This window comes from Parasteatoda tepidariorum, chromosome 1 (assembly GCF_982258835.1).
Source record: "Parasteatoda tepidariorum strain Cologne lab strain chromosome 1, Ptep-v5.0, whole genome shotgun sequence".
Taxonomy (NCBI): Eukaryota; Metazoa; Arthropoda; class Arachnida; order Araneae; family Theridiidae; genus Parasteatoda; species Parasteatoda tepidariorum.
The window spans coordinates 70,010,781-70,029,705 of record NC_141755.1 but is presented as its reverse complement, the minus strand read 5'-3'; the positions used below and the strand labels follow the sequence as shown (position 1 = coordinate 70,029,705).

At 28.2% G+C, this 18,925-nt stretch overlaps 2 protein-coding genes across 15 annotated transcripts; one reads left to right on the top strand and one right to left on the bottom strand.

Annotated features, from left to right (window-relative positions):
* Positions 1-50: 50 nt before the first annotated feature.
* LOC107453246 (uncharacterized) lies at positions 51-14,724 on the bottom strand. Of its 14 annotated transcripts, none has more exons than XM_087166059.1 (5): positions 14,587-14,660; positions 13,228-13,335; positions 11,286-11,382; positions 8,930-9,019; positions 51-887 (listed from the first exon to the last, which is right to left on the bottom strand). In XM_087166059.1, the coding sequence occupies exons 3-5, from the start codon at positions 11,356-11,358 to the stop codon at positions 376-378; spliced, it is 675 nt and encodes a 224-aa protein (XP_087022185.1). In that variant the 5' UTR covers positions 11,359-11,382; positions 13,228-13,335; positions 14,587-14,660; the 3' UTR covers positions 51-375. The 14 variants fall into 14 exon arrangements, with proteins under 14 accessions (XP_087022185.1, XP_071035768.1, XP_015925486.1 ...); XM_071179667.2 differs by lacking the exon at positions 14,587-14,660 and adding an exon at positions 14,283-14,464; XM_087166038.1 differs by lacking the exon at positions 51-887 and adding an exon at positions 2,105-3,881 and having other exon boundaries at positions 14,587-14,605.
* Positions 14,725-14,924: 200 nt separating this feature from the next.
* On the top strand, positions 14,925-18,925 carry LOC107453258 (uncharacterized). Its single transcript, XM_016070016.5, has 2 exons — positions 14,925-15,385; positions 18,036-18,925. Exons 1-2 carry the CDS (start codon positions 15,033-15,035, stop codon positions 18,811-18,813), a joined length of 1,131 nt encoding a protein of 376 aa, XP_015925502.2. The 5' UTR covers positions 14,925-15,032; the 3' UTR covers positions 18,814-18,925.

Genomic DNA, 18,925 nt, shown 5'->3' with positions numbered 1-18,925 from the left:
TAGTTGATTAGAAACGTTTTTTTTTTTCAAAACAAGTACTAGGGCTCAAAACAAGTACTAGCTGCTATTTACTAGGTTTCAAAACAAGTACTAGCTTTATACATTTTAATTACATTGGCAAAATAGAAAACACAAAATATAAACTGAAAGTTTTAAGCCAAATAAGTCATATTATTCAATCATGAATTATGATGATTCCAATCATGAATCCTTATGATTAAAAGTTTCTCGCTGAACATTTAAAAGGTATCTTTATGTTTTTTCAATGCTTCACTTTTCTCTTTAAAAAAAAAGCATTAAAAATCTCTAGACAAAATTCAGCTGTTCATTTTGCAGGAATGACTGGATAAGTTAAGAAAAAGGATTTATTATTAGTCATTTGTCTGATGCCAATGTTCTATCCAAAAGGGCTATAATTTTATCATATTTTTCCATTTTCTTCTTATGCCTTTCATCAGCACCATCCAGCATTCGCGATGCCCATTCTGGAATGTCAATTTTTCTTTTTTTCTTGTACCGAGGAGGCAACTCTTCTTCTCCAGCGAAACGGTGCATAGTGGGATTTCGACCGAATATCTCCTCCATTTCCTTAAACACAGCTTGGCTCCTAGCAACATGATTGGAGTTGGAATCGAGTGCTTTCTTGTAAGCCACCGTCAAACTCTTAATCTTGTTCTCGCACTGCAAGTCCGTAACACCATATCCGTGAGAGCTGTTCATTAAATCAGCAATTTTCTGCCACACTACCTTTTTCTTGGTGAAGGGGGAAGCAAATTCTTGTATGTTATCTCTGTATATACTTAAAAGCAACAGAGCTGCGCTTTCGTTCCAGTGCACCAAGCGTGGAGTTTCCCAATTGCTATCCGATTGATGTTCCATGTGTCTAACTATAAGATTGAAAATAAGTGTTACAAGTTGTCTAAATGGAAAACAAAATATTAAGTCGGGGAAAATGTTTTGCTTTTATCAATACATCTTGTCATTGTTAGAAACTTTCAAAAAGACAGGGACATGATTCGATGTTTAAGAACAGTCTGAATAGCAATTTTAATTGATTTTAGAATATTTTTGTACAACTTCATAAAGAAATTAGCAACAAAATAATCATTTTTAATACTACCACACAATTTTATGCTGTTAAGTGCAACGAGTAATTTTTTTTCCAGAGTAATTTTAAATAACTTTATAAATAAAATAATCATTTGGAATATTTGCTACACAATTTGGTGCTGTTAAGCGCAAGTTATAATTATTATTGTAATTTATTTATTTTTTGAGTAATTTTATAAAGAAATTAATAATAATTCATACAATTCTATATTGGAAAATACAGCAAATAAAGTAGGTATTTTTCTTTAACATATAAGGGGAGATGCACAATATGCTTCCTAACTATTCAAAAATTGTTGTTCCGTGTTCTTAAAATGAGAATGTTGGCAAAATAAGTTACTAATTCAGGTAAAAGCAATTTACTTTTTTGAAATATAATAAAAATTCATGTTAACTTTTGTTCAAAAATGGTTCTCTTTTTTTTTCTTTTGAAAATAAATATTGTTAAAAAACAAATTTATGTGATGTTCTTTTAACAAAAGGAAAAGAAAAAAAAAACTTAAATTACAAATTAAAGATTAGTTTTGGACGAAAAAGACCTTAATTCTGAGTTTCTATTAAATTGCAAATGTTTGTTTCAAAATTATTAACCCAATAAAACGCCTTTACAAAAAGCTATGATAAAGTTATGAAGGTTCTAAGTTAAAAATAAATAAAGTAGGATACATTCTATTGATGCAGCTAAATTTTCAGCTGATTCTGCAATAAACACCAAGGAATTAATACTGTATTTCTTATATTGATAACTTAGAAGGAAAAAATTCAATGATAATTTCCTGAAAGATGTCTTAATAGTAAACAGAAAGCTAAATTAATAATACTACAATTTATTAGGATAAATTCAATTAAAACAGGAAAGTCGAAAAAATAAGCTAAAGTGGCTTTGGAACAAAAAACTTTTGAAAACCATTAGAACTGTTAGAAGATTCTATTAACAAACAAGTTAATATGTAGGTAAATAAAATAGTCTAGTATAGTCTGATTAATAGGAAAATAAAGTGAGAAAAAGTATTTATTTATACATGTTGTTGAAAAGTACATATTTACATTTCATATTAATATAATGATCATAAGTCAAATACATCTTTATTTGTAGGCAAATCAAATGATTATAAACACAAAATAGTAGCATTTAATATACCAAAACAAAAATAATTATAGTGGTACTCTTAAATTAAAGTCAGGTACATGTTTTATTTCAATATTAGTAACACATAAATGTAGAGAAAATAATTTATTCAACTCTCTGACAGTTTTTAAGCCCTTTTTTAGTAATTTTCAAAATTAATGGTCAAAAATATTCCAGAAATTTTTTAAACCCTTTGACAGCATGCACACAGAGTTGAATAAATGAGTTTGAAAACAAGCAATCTGCAGAGAAAGTCTGCTGTAGATTACCTGTTACAGAATTCGTTGACATTATTTCACACCTTAGAAATGGTTGCACAATAAAAATTTTTTTTACTAATTAATTTCGTAAAAATAGAAAGGACAAAAGCTTGAAGAACTTTTATAGTACTCATTGCCTTTTTTTTTGTTTGTAAAATAATGGACCAATTACTTATTTAACACCTACTCCTGAAACGTTAAAATATAAACCAAAAATAACACAGTAAATGCATAAAAATAATCATCATTCAAACTCTATTATGAAAATTGTTTGATTGGAATTGAACAGCTAGATCTTTTTTTTAAATTGTTAAGAGTCTCATTTAAAACTGATGCAGTACAAATAATTATATTATCATATGATATTAAATTACAAACATTGAATGCTTTATAAGAAAAGAAAGAAATATGAGTTTCAAAATATTTATTTTCAACTATTTTTTTTAAAAATAAAATACACTTAGCTAATACAAATAAATTAGCTGAATTCATAAAAATAGAGACTATGAATAAAATATTTATTTTTAACACTTTTTGTATAATCAAATTCAAACTCACTAAAATCAGAACAATATTTCAAAAATAGCTTCTTTTTTTTTGGAAATAGAATAAGACATTTCACTCACTATATTTATTGTTGACAATCATGTGACAAATTTCCTAAGTTGGCCTAGTTTATTCAAAATTACCCATATTTCAAAATAACTTCAATGCCAACATTATTGAGCAAATTATGAGAAACACAACAAAAATAAATGAGTTTTTAAAAATTAAAGTATCCCTAATTAAACAGTTTGAATCCTAAGGTTTGTTGGCAATTTTTTCTAAAACTGAAATTAGTCTATCATATTTTTCCATTCGCTCCGCATGTCGTTTCTCAATGCCTGCCAGAATTTTTCCTACCCAATCAGGAATTTCCAGCCTTTTCCTTTTAAATGGCTTTCCTTTAACCAGAGTTTTCAGAAGATGTTCGGCTTGTGAATCACCATCGTTTTGAAATTGAAACCCCGATGAAGAAGAAGCTACTCCAATGTGGTGCACCACGGGATTGTGTCTATACAAATCATCTAATTCTTTAAACAATGCTTGACTTCTATGACTTGCGACAGTTTTCTTATTATTTTCACATGCTTTTCTGTAAGCTATTGTCATACTTTTAAATTTATTTTCACACTGTTGCGGAGTTACACCTAGTCCGTGCACATTATTCAAGATTTCAGAAATCTTCTTCCAAACTGTCTTCTTTTTGGTGAATGGCGAAGCAAACTCTTGTACATACTCTTTGTAGGTGTTTAAAAGCAAAAGAGCCAAATTTTCATTCCACTGTACTAATTTCGGAGTTCCATATGACACAGCCTCATCAGCAGATTGTTCCATTTCGACTATAAAAATTAAAAAATCATTCATATGTAAAGGAATCATTTTTATTTCTTTTTAACCTTTATGTGACTTAATTTGTAAGCATCAAATAAAAATACAGTTTGCTTTGGATTAACAGTTAACGGCTTTAACTTTACTAAAATCATATCAGGGACAATGGGGCAGTAAATGCTTTACATTTCATTACTACCTACAGTCAGCTAATTAAGACAAATCAGGAACAATGATTTATTCTAGACTGCTTCCAGGAATAGGACTTAAACTAAAAAAACTCCGGGCCAAACATGAAACTGTGAAATTACATTCAAGTGAAAATTACATAGTGAACAATTATTTTCATTTGATAATCATTAACCCTTCCATGTAGAGATTTGTGTTTGATCCAATTATAGAAAAAAAAAATTAAATATTTACTGAGAAGTACAATATAATTTTGATAAGACAAAAAGCAGAAATTATAAAATAAAATTCAAATGGGGATGATAGGATTGATAATTTAATTTTAATTATGTAAATATAAAAAATAAATGCAAAATGTTTTCTGTATAACATAAATATTACAGATCCTTTATTTTTCGAAAATATTTTGAAAAATGGCAGTAACAAAATGAAAAAAGTCTCCAGTTGCTTCCGATTTACATAGCTCAGATGATTCTATAATTATTTTGATACATTATTTGTCATTTTCCAAAAGGGAAACACATGAGCAAAGTAGTCACTTGAGTTTTCACTACTTTTTAATGTTGTCTCTAAACATCAAATGTGACTTTGCAGAGTGGCTACACTTTTTTAACTTTTAAACTAAATTCGATATGCTTGAATATAAATGAAACTAAGCATAGTAAATGATATGCGCTCTTGTTTGCTGTGTTTAATCAGTGTGCAATTACTTTTAAAACACATACAATTTGCAGAGCTCATTCTAGGCAGAAAAAAGGGCAGGGTGCAAAAGATTAAAAAAGGGGTATTATTATTCTAAAAAGGCAATAATTTCTTTCTATGGGCTTTACACGTTCTATTAAAAAACATTGTCAATTAGTAAAAGAAATTTTTTTTTTTTTACTTTACTAAAAGTAGCAAAGCAATCATATTTTTTATTAATAATCAAAGCAATCATCATTTTTATTAATAAATTAACATATATATCGAGTAAATGAGCTAATTAGCTTAGTAATTTATTTACAAAGCATGCATATATTTATAAAATATTAAATGTATGTATTTGAGTGTCTGTAGTTATGATTTAATACTTAAAATGATTAATAATAATTATGATTTTAGCCGACCAGGTGGCTGAGTGGTTAGCGTGCCTGACTGCGAAGCCAATGGCTGCGGGTTCGAATCCCGCTCTGGGTATGGAGTTGTTGTTAATTTACGTCGCACTAGAGCTGCACAATGGGCTATTGGCGACGGTCTGGGAAACATCCTGGAGGATGATCCAGGATGTTTCCCAGACCGTATACAAGACATGCCATCACAATTTTGATCCTCTGCGGAGGGGATGGCACCCCCACCTCGGTAGCCCGAAGACCTGCGCGAAGTCGAGCTCTTTACGGTAGCACAGTTTAACAAGGACCAATACCGCACACCCTCGGTCCCTACGCAGACTGATCCAAGTGGTCACCCACCCGCACACTGACCGCAGCCAGTGATGCTTGACTTCGGTGATCTGCTGAGAACTGTGTCTTAACGATCAGTCCTCTGCGGGACCGCTCTGGGTATGGAAGTTTCTCTCTCTCTCTGTGTTGTCTTCTGATGTGTGAATGTATGAATGTGGCCCACCCCATGAATGGGTATTTGTGGCAGAGTGGCGTGGGTAATGTTGCTCGCCTCCTTGACTTTGGTTCACAGGTGCCCACTGGGTAATGATAAATGAGCAACACTTGTGGCATCTTCTAAGGCAAAGAACAAAAGTTCAGTGCCTGCCGATATTAAAAAAAATAATAATAAAAAAAAATTATGATTTAATGATAGTGGAAGTAACGGCAAACTCTCAAAAACAAAAGCAACAAGGGGGTGTGATGGCTATTTTTCCTTTCCCATATAAATCTATGTATTGACAGCAACGACAAACTAAATAAAAATAGTTGAAAATAAAAAAAGTTTAAGAAATCCATTGTAGAGTTTGGGGGGGGGGGAAATAAAAAAGGGTTGAGGAAAGGGTATGGAGTCTATTACATCAGGGCACTAATTTACTTTAGAGGCAACAGAGTGGATTCTTTTGACTAAAAGGGCAGCAGTGTGCCGCATCCTGTTTACCCTGCCTAGAATGAGCTTTGCAATTTGTAAGTATTAGATGCAAGCCAATTTGTTATAGCGTCATTATAAAGTCAGACAAAGTTAAAATGTTTATTTTCTATACAGATCTATCTCTGCTAAGACAATAATGAAAAAAATAAAAAAAGATTACAAATTTAGCAATTAAAGTGAAGTGTTCTGTTGAGTTGGAAAGCAAATTTTGCAAATAACCCTTATTTACCGACACATCAATTAGTTATAGACAATTTACAAAACTTAATGAACATAATAAATAAAAAAATTCATACATTTTAAAACAATTTTTAAAATTTTAACAGGATTCATAACATTATCAGACGTACTTATTATAAATCTATTTTATAATACATATGCAAATTTAAAAAAAATATAATTCACTAACATTTTTTTAACAAAAAAAGATTACTCAGCTTATTTTCTCGTATAGTAGATTAAAACATGAAGGAGGGGGGGGGGAGAGAGAGAGAGAGAAAACTAAATTCACAGCTTAAGTTTTGCGGAAATAACACAGGGGTAAAAGCTACGTATCTCAACTTTAAAAAGTTTTTTTTCTTCTTAGTCACATAAAGGTCAAAGACAAATACAAAAATGTAGATCCTAATTTATAAGTAATCTAAGTTTAAAAATTTAACAACCATAAACAGTATTTGCAAAAGTTTCATAAGTAACAGACTTAGGCAGTTTTAACCAAGGTATAAACTATCAAAGTCTCACTTTTTATAATGTTATATGCCTTACAATAGTAATTTTAAGATGAATATGTTCACAATACCTGTTAGATATTAAATTTATTTTATTGCTAAAATTATTTAATCTTTGCACAGTAACTTAATTACAGAATTGTTTGACAAATTTTGTATTTAATACTGAAGATATATAATGAAGAAAGCTTTCGTATAGTGCTAAGATAAAATTTTTATTTTAATCACATGGAAATATGTCATTATTATGATATGTATTTCATCTTTACATATTTCACCTAAGTGTTTTCAGAAGGCAGCCTGCCTCACTTGCTCTTTTATCTTTATAAATGTGCCCTCCTTATAAAAATAAGTAACCATCCCATAAAAACTCTGCCTTTTAATTTTACTTTTTCAAGTAAAGGTTGCTTTGATAATAACCTGTTTTAATGAAAAGCCCATTTCTGATTTATTAAGTGACTGATAATTATATAACTTTAATTTTTAATTAGATTCCTTTATTTTAGAAAGATTTTTCTTATGTAATGAATTTTTTAGTGATATTAAATTTTACCATTATTTTTTTTAAATAAATATCTTTTATTTAAAAATGCAAATTTAAATGTTTATTTTTTCATAATTTTCAGATTAAAATTTCAAACAAAAAACTTTAAATTTTGTTGTTCATCAATAAATCCCCTTTTCAGCGTACTATTTTTTTTTTTAAAGAAAATTTAAACATAGAGATTGTCTTTAAGCTTGCTACTAATTAGTTTTTAAAAACTTGTATTGAAATTAAATTAAACATTTGTATATACAATAAGCTTGATAATAAAATGTTTTCCATATGACACATAGTTTAAAGTTAATTAAAAATTTACAGGTGTATCGTAAATATGCATTTAAAGTCAATATAAAAATAATTAGTCTTATTTTACTAATTATTAGAACATTTAAGTAGAAAAACTATTTATAAAATTTACAAAACTTCAGTTCTCTAAAATTCAAATGTGTTAATTAAGTTTTAGAAAAATCACAAATATTCAGAAAATATTACAAAATTTGTCAATTAAAAAAGTCAGTATCACTTCTAATTTTATGAATATAGCATAAAGATTTTCTACTTGATCTTTGCTTTCCTATTATTATCATTTGACTCATACAAAGTGTCCCAGAATAGGTAATTTTATACATGAATATAAAATAATAAACAAAACAAAATAAGTGTGGTTTGCTTCAGGCAAACATATTCTATTACAGCAATTTTACTTTAGAATCCTTTTATAGCAATCAGAGAATTACAGCAGAATTCAAAATATCAGAAAGTGAAGAAAAGAGAATGAGAGTTTTCATTTACATTGTGAATGTGAACTGAGTTTTATCAACAGAGTTTATGAAGAATTCTATAGTTTGATTTTATAAAATGTATACAATTAAGCTGAATATAATAGAAATTTACACTGATTTATTTTCATTAATAAAAAGTAAAAAACAAGTTTTTTTTTTTTTAAATTTTAAATACAATAATCTTATACAGATGGATTATGAATAAGTAAGGGTGAAATATTTGTCATTTACATAAAAATTGACAATGCTATTTTTCATACTGTGCTTCATTCAAGGAAAGCTTAATTATATAATAAAATAAACACATAATAATTATAAAGAATGCCATCTTATTAATTTTATATCCTAATCATAAGCTGGAAATATTTTCTATAAACTCAGACTCAGAACAATGTTTTTAAAAGATATGGAAAGAGGGAAAAGAATTGACGATGTAAAATTTACATTCAATATAGAATTACAGTAAATTTTTGGTATTAATAGTATTAACTTTATTTAAAGCATACATTTGGTTGATTACATTGATATACAATGAAAAAATAAACACAGCATTTAAAAAAGAAATACCTATAGAACATGATGATTTATATTAATCTTTTGTTTATTTATTGCTCAAGTCCAATCAAACATTTTCTTTAATAAAATTGACTTTATAAAGTAAAATAAAAATATCTGTTTTTACATTTAAGACAATACTTGGGGACAAAAAAGCTACCACTAACTTAAATTCATTAAAAAGAACTTACTCTGCTGAGAATGTTCTTCATTAGAATAATCATGTTCTGAAGGTTCAATAATAGTGATAGTCCTTATAACCTCATTGTTCAAGTTTGTAGCTAGGAAGAAATAAGAATTTGAGTGTGTAGCTATCAAAAGAATTTTAAAGTAAAGATTTGCTATAAGTCTACAACTTTTACTTCCCTAAACTAGGCATAACTTAGAAAATACAGATATTGAAATAAAATAAAAAGTTCACAACACTGCACTAACAAAGCATGTTATTTATTACCAGTCTTTTCTTTTTATATCTAACATTACCTTCAGTAAATAATCTGCATACAAAAATTTTACCAAAAATCTAAATTTGCTCACCAGTTTTAAAAACTTTATGCTGAATTTTTGGTATTGATTTGTTACACATCTGCACTTTTTCAGTATTTTTTCTCACCAACATTGATGATAACGGCAAATGTGAGGTTTGGTGCATTTTTGTGCAAAGTGTGATGTAAAAATTGGAAGCAGTGTGGTAGTTATGGGGGAGACCCCTATGGAGCCAGGGTTGGTTTTTTCACATCAAAAACTGGTTTTTAGACATGACCTTCAAAAAGCTGTGGAGAAGTGATAAAAACTGTTGAAATCCATCAAAAACCTGGGGCAAGTTTCTTTTTAGACGTTGGAAACATTTTATTAGATATTAAACCATGCCCAATATTTGCATTATATAAAACTATAATTGTGATTCATATTGTATATCACATATAAAAAATATTGCCAAAATTATTGAAGCTATTAATTAGTTTTTCCAATGGTAATCTTAATATTCTAAGACGCATACTATAACAGTTTATATTGCAGGCAATAACTATGGACTGATAATCATTATCAATCTAGATATTGATTTTAATTCTTTTATGCTTCAATTAGGGCAGATTTTTTAGATAAAAATTAAAAGGCTCGCCAATAATTGTCGCTATTAATTATATTCAGGAGAGCGGAATATCTTTGACACTGCGAACAAGGCTTTGGAAGAAACTCAAGCAGCCATGAGAAAATGCTTGGTCTAAAAAAATTTATACAAAATTTTGTTAAAAAATTTTTTGCTTTACAAAACTTTTTCTTCTTAAAAAAAAACATAGGTACATAATACCTTCATTTTTTAAATTAAAAAAGATTTAAGTGCAATTGTCCAGTATAAATTTGACCGGAATTCAAAACACTGACGTTCTTTTAAGGTTTAGGATATTGTCTGATTGTTTTGATTAGTTGTGGATTTTTCACATTTACTTTGAAACAATACACAAAACTATTATCTATGTTTATTTTTAGTGTGTTGCCCAGCATAAATTTACATGGAAATCCATCACACTGATGGTCGTTTATGATTAAAATCTTTCAAATTAATTTTTAAGTGATGTACAGAATCTGAGTATGTCAATTGAGTGTGAGATTATAATTTTTAATTAGAAGCATTTGTTTTGAATAAAGCCCAGTAATGTTGACTTTGCTGCATTATGATGTAAATTTGTTAAATGTGAAAAGATTTCATTTGACTGGAGTAAATTTTTTACAGTTGGGTGTAGAAAACGATGATTAAAGATTGGTATAATTACAAGGTATTTTGAAGGAAAAAAAATTTTTATAAGTGAATAACTTCAAAGTGTTTATTATTGTAAATTTTTTATATGGATGTTTGTTGTTAAATAATAGTTTTGCGCGTATAATTGCTATATTTTTTTAATAAAAATTACAGCATAGTGGTAACACAACTGTTACCTAAGGGATGCTATTTGACATAAATCTGTAGTTTCTTTTTTATTTATGTAATAATTTTTTGTGTTGCTAAAAAATGACGGTAATACAAGTGAACTTTGAATTTATTAGGGTTACAGTATTTTATTTCAGTTACATGTTTCGGCATCCAACAAAAGCAGCATCAATAAAAATGCGCCGAAAGTAGTTGGCAAAAAAAAATTGCCAACATCAGGGGCAGCTGCATAAGAAATCAGTTCCGAATTTTCAAAACAAGCATAAATGGAGAGAAAAAAAGCTGGAAAAAATTTTATTAGCATATCTATATCAGCTTTAAAATAAGCAAATAAAGGTATCCAAATTACTAATATATTCTATAATACTAATATAACACTAGTAAAATTAAGTAAAGAATAACAAGTTAAACCTTACTAATTGCACAAAATTACTTATTGATTGGAACACAGTGTAGTTTTAAGAAAATAAATGGCAACTGCTTAATTGTCAAAAATGTTTTTAAAACATTTACATGTTTGGAAACACATTTACATGGTTGGGCATCAATATAGATTTTGAACATCTTAAATTAAGATTTTTGTTACTAGAAATTATTAACAAACGGTTTATGCTTACTCTCTTGAACTTGCGCTTCTTCAGTAGTAGTCTCCCCATTTTCAGAAGTTTTTATAATGGTTATAGTTTCCATTTCGCCTTTTCAAATGAACTAACTCTAAAAAAATATAGAGAAATTAGGCAACACCAAAAAAAAGGAAAAAATATCTCATAATAAAATTAGGTATTTCACTGTTATTAGGTGCAAGTAAATCCAATGCTTTTTTTTTTTTTAATTTTTTTAATTGGCGAGAATGTTTACTTTGTTTTATGATGAAAAAAAAAACATACATAAATGAAAAATAATAAATTGGATATACTTGCAACAACCTAACTAAAATGTACCAAAAATTAAACATGCATAGATAAAACTCAATCCACACTTTTACAAAGGAAATAGGTAATTTACATATTTCGTCTGAGAAAAATGATGTTAGGTTAGGGTATTTCTATGCTATCAGGGGTCAATAACAATTTTGTTTTTAATGGCAGATTTTTGCTATAAAAATTATTTTTTAGGAAAATTCTCAATGAGAAAGATTTAGCTTTAGAAATCATTATCTTTAATTCTAATTTTTTTGAAACATCAATGTGTCTTTTCATTAGTTTTTTCAGCCTCATCATTATGGCTTTTCACACGAACCCCAATATATTTAAAATGTTGCTACAACATGTGACTTTTAAATCTGAGCTATCACTTTCAGTCATGTTTGATTTGTGATAATTCCAGCATCATTTTACATCGTTTGATGATAGTTTTTTTTATTTTATGATTTCACATGGTTTTCCTTTCATCTAATTTTTTCACACAGATTTTTTAATTCTGATATTTTTAATATGCCATCATCACGACATTTGAATTAAAGTTATCACCCTTAGATGTGTTTTATACCAGATGAACCAAAGCCATTCTTACGAATTTAAACTTTGTGACTTGAGCTGATATTTAAATAACTTAAAAAATCAATAAAATGATTAACATGAAATTACTGTTCTGGAGGTAAGCAAAATTTAGAAGAAAAGGCATTATTTGTACATATTATGAAAAAAGCTATACAATATGAATAAACTACAAATTATGGCACAAAAACATACAGCATACTATACCTTACTATAAGTCTGATTTTTGTAGTATAATTAGACCTTTTTCATGTTTTTAAGCTTTATAGGCAAAACAATATCTTCAGAGCTGACGCTTTTGTTAACTGGATCTTCACCGAAAATGTTTCTTACTTTATTAATATGTACTTTTGCTTAATTTACTAAATATTTCTAAAATATTTACTTTAAATTTTTATATTTGCGTATAAGTTCTCCTAACATTCATTGAAAACAATCAAAACTATTATCACTAATCATAGCTCAAACTTTTGTTGTAATTCCCATTATCGTTAACATTCCTACGGATGGTTATACAATATCCCCATCACAGAGCATGTAGAAAATTTGATTTTCTTAACAAGAAAGAAAAGTAAAGGGGAGATTTCCGTATCCTGATCTGTGGCAGAATAATCATCAAGTCTTGGCAACTTCCGGGTAGCGGCCCGGGAGAAACTAAAAAAAGACATCACAAAAAGTGACCAACTCGAAATGTATAATTCAACGCCACCCCTGGGCAAACATCTAAAATTTTTTTTTTAAATTTTCAAGTTTAAAATCTATTTGGCACCTTGGCGACTGCAGTTGGCGCAACAAATCAAGATATGGAAATATCCCCAAACTAAATGTACCACAAGCAGAGTAAGAGATCAACAATTAAAGGATTAAAAATATTAAAAAGAACCAAAAGCAAAAGTTAATATGCACTGCATGGATACAATATTAACTAATTATTGATTACACTATTAGCAAGTATGTATATTGACCAGGGCTTTAGTTTTCAAGAAGATAACAGATTTATACAGCGTATAACAATGCTGAGCAATTGATAAAATACAGTGCAAATCTTTTGTGATGCACTTACTATGTTTTTTTCAATTGCTTGGTACTAAAGATGATGATCACACTTAGTAATGTCTGCAGGTTCCAAATTTTTCCTTAAATAAAACCCTTAACATGTTTCTTGTTGAACCTAAAAAAGGGTCAGTTGTATTTCGGTTTTTTTTAAGTGACATGTACCTATATATCAAAGATATCCTTCTGCTAGCACAGAACATCATTTTTCTGTGTTAATTCATGTCAGCCAAATTTTCTGTACATCATTTTCTCTGCTTCACTTATTTCACCATATTTCCAACATTATCTAGCATTTTACATAAATCAGCACAAGTTACTCCCAATCCCAAAGTATTGCAGAAAAGAAAAAAAATATCATGTAAGGGAAAATTAGATATTTATACCCAGACAAAAAAAGTAAGGGTAAAGATAAGACATTTCAGGCAGGCAATAACATGACACTTTCATTTTTCGTCATTAATTTCCTTAGAGAATTCTACTGAACAAAAAATTTAGCTCAGATATTTCATTTGTTAGCTTTTTTCTACATAAAAATATTTGTAATTATTTATTTATTAAAAATACAGTCCTTTTAAAAATGCACATAAATGAGTAGAACACACATTGGTTAAATAAAGCTGCATTCTGGTGTATTGAAATAAAAGAAAATGCAAAATGTCTAGTATTTTAAGATTAATATTTACAACCTTTCTTAGCATTATTAGACAATTTTTTATTGTTTTGACCATTGTTTTCTGGGGCGTGCTAAAATCATATTTTAAGAAAATTTAAGCGAAACCTTAAAAATAATTCGATCTGTAATTTTGCCCGCCAGTTATTTTATTGCAAATAAACATTAATAAATACGTATTTTTATAACATAATCTACTAAAATATGCAACATTTCACAAAGTTTCAATTGACGTAATAAATTCAAATACAGGTCAGTTATTTATAAGATCATTCTTAATTATCTATTTAGTTTTTTAAATGCTCAAAAACGTTTTAAAAATAGTGTTATTGCTCAATATAAATTCGGTTCAAGTTAGGACTAACTAGCGAAAAAATATTTTTGATAATTACATAATTCAATATTTATGATGCAAAAACTAGTCATTCAAACTTGATGAAATTATCATGTTTCTTATGTTTTGACTTTAAAAATTAGATGAATTTAAAAAGTTCGGTTCATAAACTGAAAAACTTTTTAAGCGGAACAAACTTGTTTTTCCTTTAGCCTAACTGCGCACTTAATCAATGACTTCTCGAACGGATAAATTATGGCGCTAATTGCTAAATACTTAGAATTATATGTAAAACAATACAATTTTAAAATGCATTGAAAAAAAGGTAGAGGTGAAATTGAAAAAATTTATCAGAAACATACCACATGAATTGAACAAACTCGTTCTAAAATGAAATCTGAAATGTCGGAATATCTTCTGATTCATCAGCGAGGCGTTGCCAAATAAAAACTATTTCAATTTTAGATATCAACTTTATCCCTAAATATTTTGAACTTTCCCTCTTTTTCCCTATCTAAAAAATTAAAACTGATGTAAAATTAGTAATTTCGTATCTATTTTAATAAAAAGTTATTTTAATCTATTGATTATTATTTTATAGTATTTTTTTTGTCACTGAAAAGTATATAAAATATTATTAAACCGATTTTCATTGATAATTTCCCTATACAAATTATGAATTTCCCTGTTAAACATTTAAAACTTTTCTGCCTAATGGAAACAGAATGATGAGTTTTGCATGCTGTTGTTTATTCCGTTGAAACCGTCCCTGGAAATTATTTTCCAATAAGCAATAACGAACGACATTATGTCTAAAAAAGGAAAATTGGTTATGACTATTGCTAATCTGGCTTTGGATTATTTATCTGATGATGAAGAAGAGGAACGAGAACTTTTATCAATAATTTCAGAAGAATTTCTGATAGACACTGCTAAAGTTAATACTCCATCTGGTCATAGTCAGCTTTATGTAGATTATATTGTTCCTCTTTACAATGAACAGGAATTTAAGAACTATTACCGAATGACGAGGGAAACGTTTAATGCTCTTTATGAAAAGATAGGACATACTTTTCAAAAAACAATGGGCCGACCAACAATTTGTCCGAGAAAAATGATTTTATGTGCTTTATGGATGCTTTCAACACGCGACACTATTAAGTATATATCATTGACTTTCTCAAATTTTGGAAATTTATTTTCTTGTTTTAAAGATATTAACATATTGAATTATTAAGATTTTGCCTGTTTTTTTTACTAGATTATGTGTGTGCACATAACATTATGGAAACCTTCCCATCCAAACTTGCATATTTTTTTAAATTAATTTGCTAATTTAAAATCCATTTGTTTCCTAGGTGATTGTAATTGGTGTGACAGATTGAGAAACAAATATATTCCTGAGTTGCTATTTCTGATTTGTTTTTACGTTTAAACTTGAGGGGTTTGTCTAAAGGAAAGGGGCTAGAAGTTAAACTGTTTGAGTTAATCTTTTATAATAATTATTTTTTCCGTATCTCATGGAGCCCGTGCCTGAAAGTCACCAAAACTTGGTGATTAATTTGACCGATATCGCCAAGAAAACTATTTTTGGAAAGATAAAACCATGCAAAATTAATGAGCTGACACTTTTGTAACTGGACCTTCAAAGAAAACGTTAATTTTATTAATACTTTTGCTTAATCTACCAAATATTTCTAAAATATTTACTTCAACTTTTTATAGTTCTTAAACAAGTTCGAACATTCATTAAAAGCAATCAAAACTGTTATCACTAATCCTAACTCAAACTTTTGTTGTATTTTCCATTATTGTTAACATTCAAAAAAGTTTTATATAAAACTATTTCTTGAATGTGATCTTCTTTTTCACAATCAACAAAATACTCTAAGTAAACAAAACTGTTTTTAATATATCAAGATGACACAAAAAATTTTCAATTGACAACATTTTTGTGCAAAGAAAAATTTATTGTTTATTAACAATAAATGTTGGTGAATGATATATGGTATTAGTTTAAGGAATATTTTTAATTATATTTTACCAGGGGCACCAATCCATCACTATAACTTTTATGAGAAAAAAATCCAGATTACCATTCATAACTGACACAATAGTGATTATGCTGTGTATAAAAATGATATGAATTTTATACCAAATGTAATTTAATATTTTTTATTTTTAGGAAACTATTGTTTAAATTATCGTCGTATGATAATACGTAGAGTAACAATTCGATCTTGGATTAAGTTGAAATTAATAAAAATGATGAAGTGTTTTTTTTTTTAAATAATATTTTTTTATGACTTACTATTATACCACAATGTATGGTAAGTTAAAAGTAATAACTGAATTGGAATTTAGAAAATTTTTGTGATTTATAAGTGTCAGGCCAGTGTTGGTTTCCTTATTTACATGAATTTATATTCATTTTTAATCATTCCTAATCCTTTTCTAAATAAATAAATCAGTTAATTAAGTTTTATTTAATTTCATAAGGAGTGAATGTATTTCTGTTATTTTTTTTTCTCACTAAATGTAACTAACTTTTAATTTAAAGTTAATGTATAACTAATTATTATTAAATGTCGTGATAATCTGATATAAAAAAAAACTTTTTTTTAATCCTTTTTTTTCCCCAACTTCATAAAGATTTTGGGTTTATTTTTATGCCAAGTTTTTGTGCGATTTACTGGACTTTTGTTCATTTTCGATAAAGCATCGCATAATAATCTCTTATTAATTGGTATTTAATCAGGCAGGTTGTAGTGGCTTTTTACTCCTATGGCCTGTTCCTATTAATAGCATTCAAAATAACAATTATAAATTTATAAAATAAATTGTCTTTTTTAAGTGAGCCTGATTTAAATTAGTGATTGTTCTGCAGCATTTCAGATATGATATTTTTATAATAAATTTATTACAATGATAAATTAATATAGCCATCAAAAATGGATTTCAACCAATATAAATATTTTCTAATTCCAAAAGCCACATAGCAAAAGAATCGTAGATTGTATCTACAACATGGAATTTCATGAATAATAATCATCTTCAACAAACTGGTAATACTAGTTTTTAAACACTTATAGGAGTCCTTAATCATTTAGTTAAAAAGGGTGAAATGTGAAAGCTTAATTTAACCATGAAGTATTTTACAAGAATTTCAAATTAATCCTTGATTAATAATAAATTTTTGAAATGATAATTGATTGTATTCAAATTATTGTTTTTTCTCAATGCTTTATCTGATGCTTTCTCTTTTATGCTATTTTTCCATGTTCTTTTTTTTTTTTCGTTCCCCAAAATACGAATTCTCAAACATCACTACGGGATCTTCTTTTCTTTTTTTTTTTACAAAGTCGTAATTTGTGATAGCAGTTTTTACTCTTGTTACAATTAATAAATTTTAAAATACACAATTTTATTACAAGTTGCACATCATGACTAGAAATTTTGTGTCTCTTAATACATATTAAGGTAATTTAAAATCACAGTTGGTAAATAAGTTTAAGATTCAAACTTTTTCTCATTCCTAAAAAGGTGGCAAATCTTCCACCTTCTTGGTCATTACAACAAAAATATAATTAATGGTAGCCCATGTCCGTTGGTCTTGGACCACTTTTTGCAACTCACACCACCATGAAGTTATTACCAGTGGTTCCTCGGATTGATGGTTTCCTGCTGCTGATAATTTTTCATTAAATCTAAAATAATGGAAACTGGTTTTTTGATTTTTTAATTTACTCTAAAAAGATTTTACGTCAAATGGCTTTTGTGATACTTAATCAAACCTTTTTCCTTTTTTTAGATCGATTGCTGAAAGGTTTGATCTCTCCAAATCTAGCGTTTGTGATGTTGTGAAGAGAGTGTGCATGTCACTGATACAAAATTTATCAAGTGTAATAAAAATACCAACCTTAGATGAAATGCAAGTAATAGAAGAAGGCTTTCGATTGATGACCGGAATTCCAGGAATAATAGGAGCCATCGATGGTACCCAGATTCCTATAAAATGTCCACAAATTGCACCAGAAATATATGTAAATCAAAAGAAAACCCATTCTGTACATTTACAAGCAATTTGTGATCACAGGATGATTTTCTGGGATTGCTTTTGTGGGTACCCAGGATCTGTGCATGATGCTGAAATATTTCTGAACTCAGAGGCTAATGAGTTCCTCACGAGTGGAAATGTGCCCACAGAGTATCATATTTTAGGAGATGCTGGTTATCCTTTGATGGAGCATGTGATGGTGCCATACACGGATAATGGTGAACTAAATGACATTCAAATTAAGTTTAATGAAAAGCAAAAAGAATCTAGGAGCATAATTAATAAAGCTTTAGCTTCTTTAAAAAATCGTTTCAAAAGGTTGACTCATATTGAAATAGATAGGACTGACAAAGTTCCTATGTATGTTCTTGCAGCATGCATACTTCATAATTTTTGCGTTCGGAGAAAAGACTATTTTCAGTGCACAGAAGAGGATGAAGATTTTATGAACCAAGATATTTACGATGAAACTAATGATGAGACAGCTAGAATCAAACGTAATTATTTGGCCCATAGGCTTTATAAGAATTAATTATTGTATGTAAATATAGATGTTTGTTTGTGTAAAGTTTGTACAGTGATATTTAAATACAATAATTAAGAGTTTTAATGTCTTGTAAAAATAAACTTTGTTTTTTATTTGA

Excerpts from the sequence above, each read along its gene's own strand:
- LOC107453246 (XM_016069999.4), bottom strand. The coding sequence starts at position 11,358 with ATGGAAACTATAACCATTATAAAAACTTCTGAAAATGGGGAGACTACT. Across the intron at positions 9,020-11,285 it reads AGAAGCGCAAGTTCAAGAGA|CTACAAACTTGAACAATGAG; the intron begins GTAAGCATAAAC and ends ATTTCTTCCTAG. Across the intron at positions 3,882-8,929 it reads TGAAGAACATTCTCAGCAGA|TCGAAATGGAACAATCTGCT; the intron begins GTAAGTTCTTTT and ends TAATTTTTATAG.
- LOC107453258 (XM_016070016.5), top strand. The coding sequence starts at position 15,033 with ATGTCTAAAAAAGGAAAATTGGTTATGACTATTGCTAATCTGGCTTTG. Across the intron at positions 15,386-18,035 it reads TCAACACGCGACACTATTAA|ATCGATTGCTGAAAGGTTTG; the intron begins GTATATATCATT and ends TCCTTTTTTTAG.